The following is a 2,719-nucleotide window of genomic DNA, read 5'->3' as shown; positions in this document are numbered from 1 at the left end:
CAGCTGTTTCCTGCTTTTGTTTCCCTTAAAGGAACCAATGAAGTGATGAGGATGATCATTTCCCGAAATCTGCTGTCGGAGTCGTGATAAAGCTCGTCCTCTGGATTTAAACTGACCATGTTGTTATGGTCTTCATATCTGGTTTGTTACAGTATGACTGGTGCTGCCCTGCACATCATAGTTTCAATGAATGTTTCCTCACTTGAGTGTATGTTCATCCACCCACCCTCCATCTAATAACCCTCGCAAATCAGCATCATTGTCATAAATAAACCCTTTAGACTTCATGTTTGAATGTGTACGCCACATCAGATGTAATGTAAGTTAGCACAACCAACTTCAGTGTAGTTTTTTCAATCCTTCTGTCACAAATCACCCTTGACACTCGTCTCCAACTGCTCCACCCTGCTGGCACTCCGTCTGTTGCTTTGAAGGGTTTACCCCAGGTAATTAAACTCATCCACCAGCGACGGAGAGATGACAGAGGAAAAAGTAATAAGAAAAAGTAACAGTTCATAAAATCCCAGCATCACTGTCCCTAAAGTGGTCTTTCAATCCTTATGTATATTCATGATTATTGCAATTTTACTGTATTTCATCCTTTTCTTTGCTTTTTGCAGAATTACAGAAATATGTCACAGGTGCTGTGAAGGTTATATAATGAAATGTTACACTCCAAATAAAGCTTTCTTAAATTGGACTTCATTTGCAGTTTAGCACCTTTAGGTTTTTGTTTCCATTAAATATGGAACTGATCAATATTTAGTCAAATACTGCAGAACATTTTATTGAAAAACAAAATTCCATCAACAGTCAGAACTGCATTAAAAGTGCTACATGTAGCATTTCAACATCAGAACATCACTGCATCGTTATCTCCAGAGTTCAGTGTAATTGAAATCATGAAAACAAACAAGCAGAAAACATTGGTCAGATATCGAAGATGGACGCTTTCTTGAGCGGTCTCCACTACTGGCTCTGCCATATGTTTGCAGTAAGCTTGTTATACTCAACAATTTTAAGCAAAATAGTCAGAAACCATCGCCTTTAACACTTATACTCACTACTTTGGTTACATTCCAGCTACCATAACAAGCAAAATCATCAAGTTTTGAGTCCTTATCAGTCTTCAACCCACACTGAAACTGTTTCTTGATGTGAACATGAATGTGGGCCAGAAATGTGAAACTCTAGAAACTATTTTCAGTGTCTGAATTGTGTGTTTTTGCTCTGAACGAGTGCAGTTAGCCTGAGAAAAGTGAACTTTACACATCCAGGTAAAATAACATAAAAATGAAATTAGAAAAATCTCTTTACAATGAAGTTGTAGAAATCATAGAAATGTAGCCAAAACATTGCACGACAATTGCAAGTAAACCATCCTGCTTGCTACGGTTTACAATATCACTGTATGCTGCTACGTAAAATCAACACTTCTTTTCGTTCTAAGCATGGAAATAAAAATATATTTCTCTTTAATGAGCCTGATCGCAGCATTTAAAAGAAAACTGAAATGAAGAACGCTGCACTGGTTCGTCAACAAACCGAAGGAAGAGTTTGTTCCAGTGAAGCATGTGTTTTTCCTTCTCTCTCAACCTATCAGGCCTTCACCGAGAAAGGGCGCTTCACTGCGAGGGATTCTCTGTCCTTTGCTTCCCACGCCGTTACACCAGTGATCCAGCCTGGCTTTGAGCAGGCACCATGACAGCAACAGCTCCCATGCGTGTCAGAGTGGAGGAACTAACTTGTGGGGACACAGTGAGTGGAGGTGCAATCTGAGGCTGCGCCCCCTCAGTTCTTTTGGGGTTGGTGACCGCAGGGCTCCTGAGAACCTGCGAAGGAGCCCCGTTTGCACTCGGAGGCCGCCTATGTTTACCCGACGGCGTGCCTCCGATGTTGTAGCCAGGAAGCCCTTGTAAGGTATTGGCTTCTCCAGGGCGCAGCTGGTAGGCGTTGATCACTGAGCTCGCGTCTGAAGCTGATATCGGGGAGTACGGATAGTGGAAGTTGGGCTGATGGGGGTCTCGTGGTTGAGGGCTGGTGGCTATGGAGGATAACGTGCCATTCTTGGACATACCATCTGAGCCTGTGTTGCTCTTTGCCCATGACACTCGCTTTGGTGCCTGAGCGTCCTCCCTGCGGTAAAAAGCAAGGAAAGAGGGTGAAAGAAAAATCATTAAAAAGGAGACAGTAAACAAAACAGAAGTGAAGTGCTCCAAGTAAAACGATAACGGACACTGCAGCTGCAATACTGTCAACAAAACACATTGAGTGACAGTATTGTATACTCACGTGATCTCCTAACAATCAAGCGCTTGTAAACTACTGATTTAGTGTAAACGATGCTCTACTTACACAGTATCAGTTACAAAGGTTAAATGTTCAAAAATGCACAAAAACTAGGATAGCATGAAAACACAGATAACACATACTTGCTGAATCACTGCTTTGCATTACTGTAAACGGACTCTTAGAAGCAGAAGGCTTGTTTGTTTGTTTTTTGGAAAATTTGTGGGTACATTACACCGTGAGGTGGAGGGCACACATTATGGCGCTTACCATATCTTAGTGCAGGGGTTCTGGTTGGATGATGTGCAACACTGCATATTTCACACTGAGCAAAAGTCAGTTTAAAGCCCTGCTCCAAACAACTGGATTCAAAATAATGAGAAAAAACAGGATCTACCCTCTTCGACTCCAAATGGCCTCTTTAGGATGA

General features: G+C 41.9%; 2 protein-coding genes across 3 annotated transcripts in view; one reads left to right on the top strand and one right to left on the bottom strand.

Moving 5' to 3' along the window:
* acad8 (acyl-CoA dehydrogenase family, member 8) overlaps positions 1-46 on the top strand; it is a 4,081-nt gene extending 4,035 nt beyond the window's left edge. The window contains exon 9 of the mRNA XM_013912466.1: positions 32-46. Coding sequence (XP_013767920.1) covers positions 32-46 — 15 coding nt within the window. The remainder of the gene's footprint in view (positions 1-31) is intronic.
* The window catches only part of esamb (endothelial cell adhesion molecule b), a 53,585-nt gene continuing 50,895 nt past the window's right edge, over positions 30-2,719 (bottom strand). For both annotated transcript variants that reach the window (XM_005739311.1, XM_005739312.1), the window contains exon 7: positions 30-2,136. In XM_005739311.1, the coding sequence (XP_005739368.1) occupies positions 1,665-2,136 (472 nt within the window). In that variant the 3' untranslated portion in view covers positions 30-1,664. The remainder of the gene's footprint in view (positions 2,137-2,719) is intronic.

This window comes from Pundamilia nyererei, unplaced genomic scaffold (assembly GCF_000239375.1).
Source record: "Pundamilia nyererei isolate P.nyererei 1_Seehausen unplaced genomic scaffold, PunNye1.0 scaffold00091, whole genome shotgun sequence".
Lineage (NCBI taxonomy): Eukaryota > Metazoa > Chordata > Actinopteri > Cichliformes > Cichlidae > Pundamilia > Pundamilia nyererei.
The sequence above is the reverse complement of the archived record's forward strand: the minus strand, read 5'-3'. Positions and strand labels throughout refer to the sequence as shown.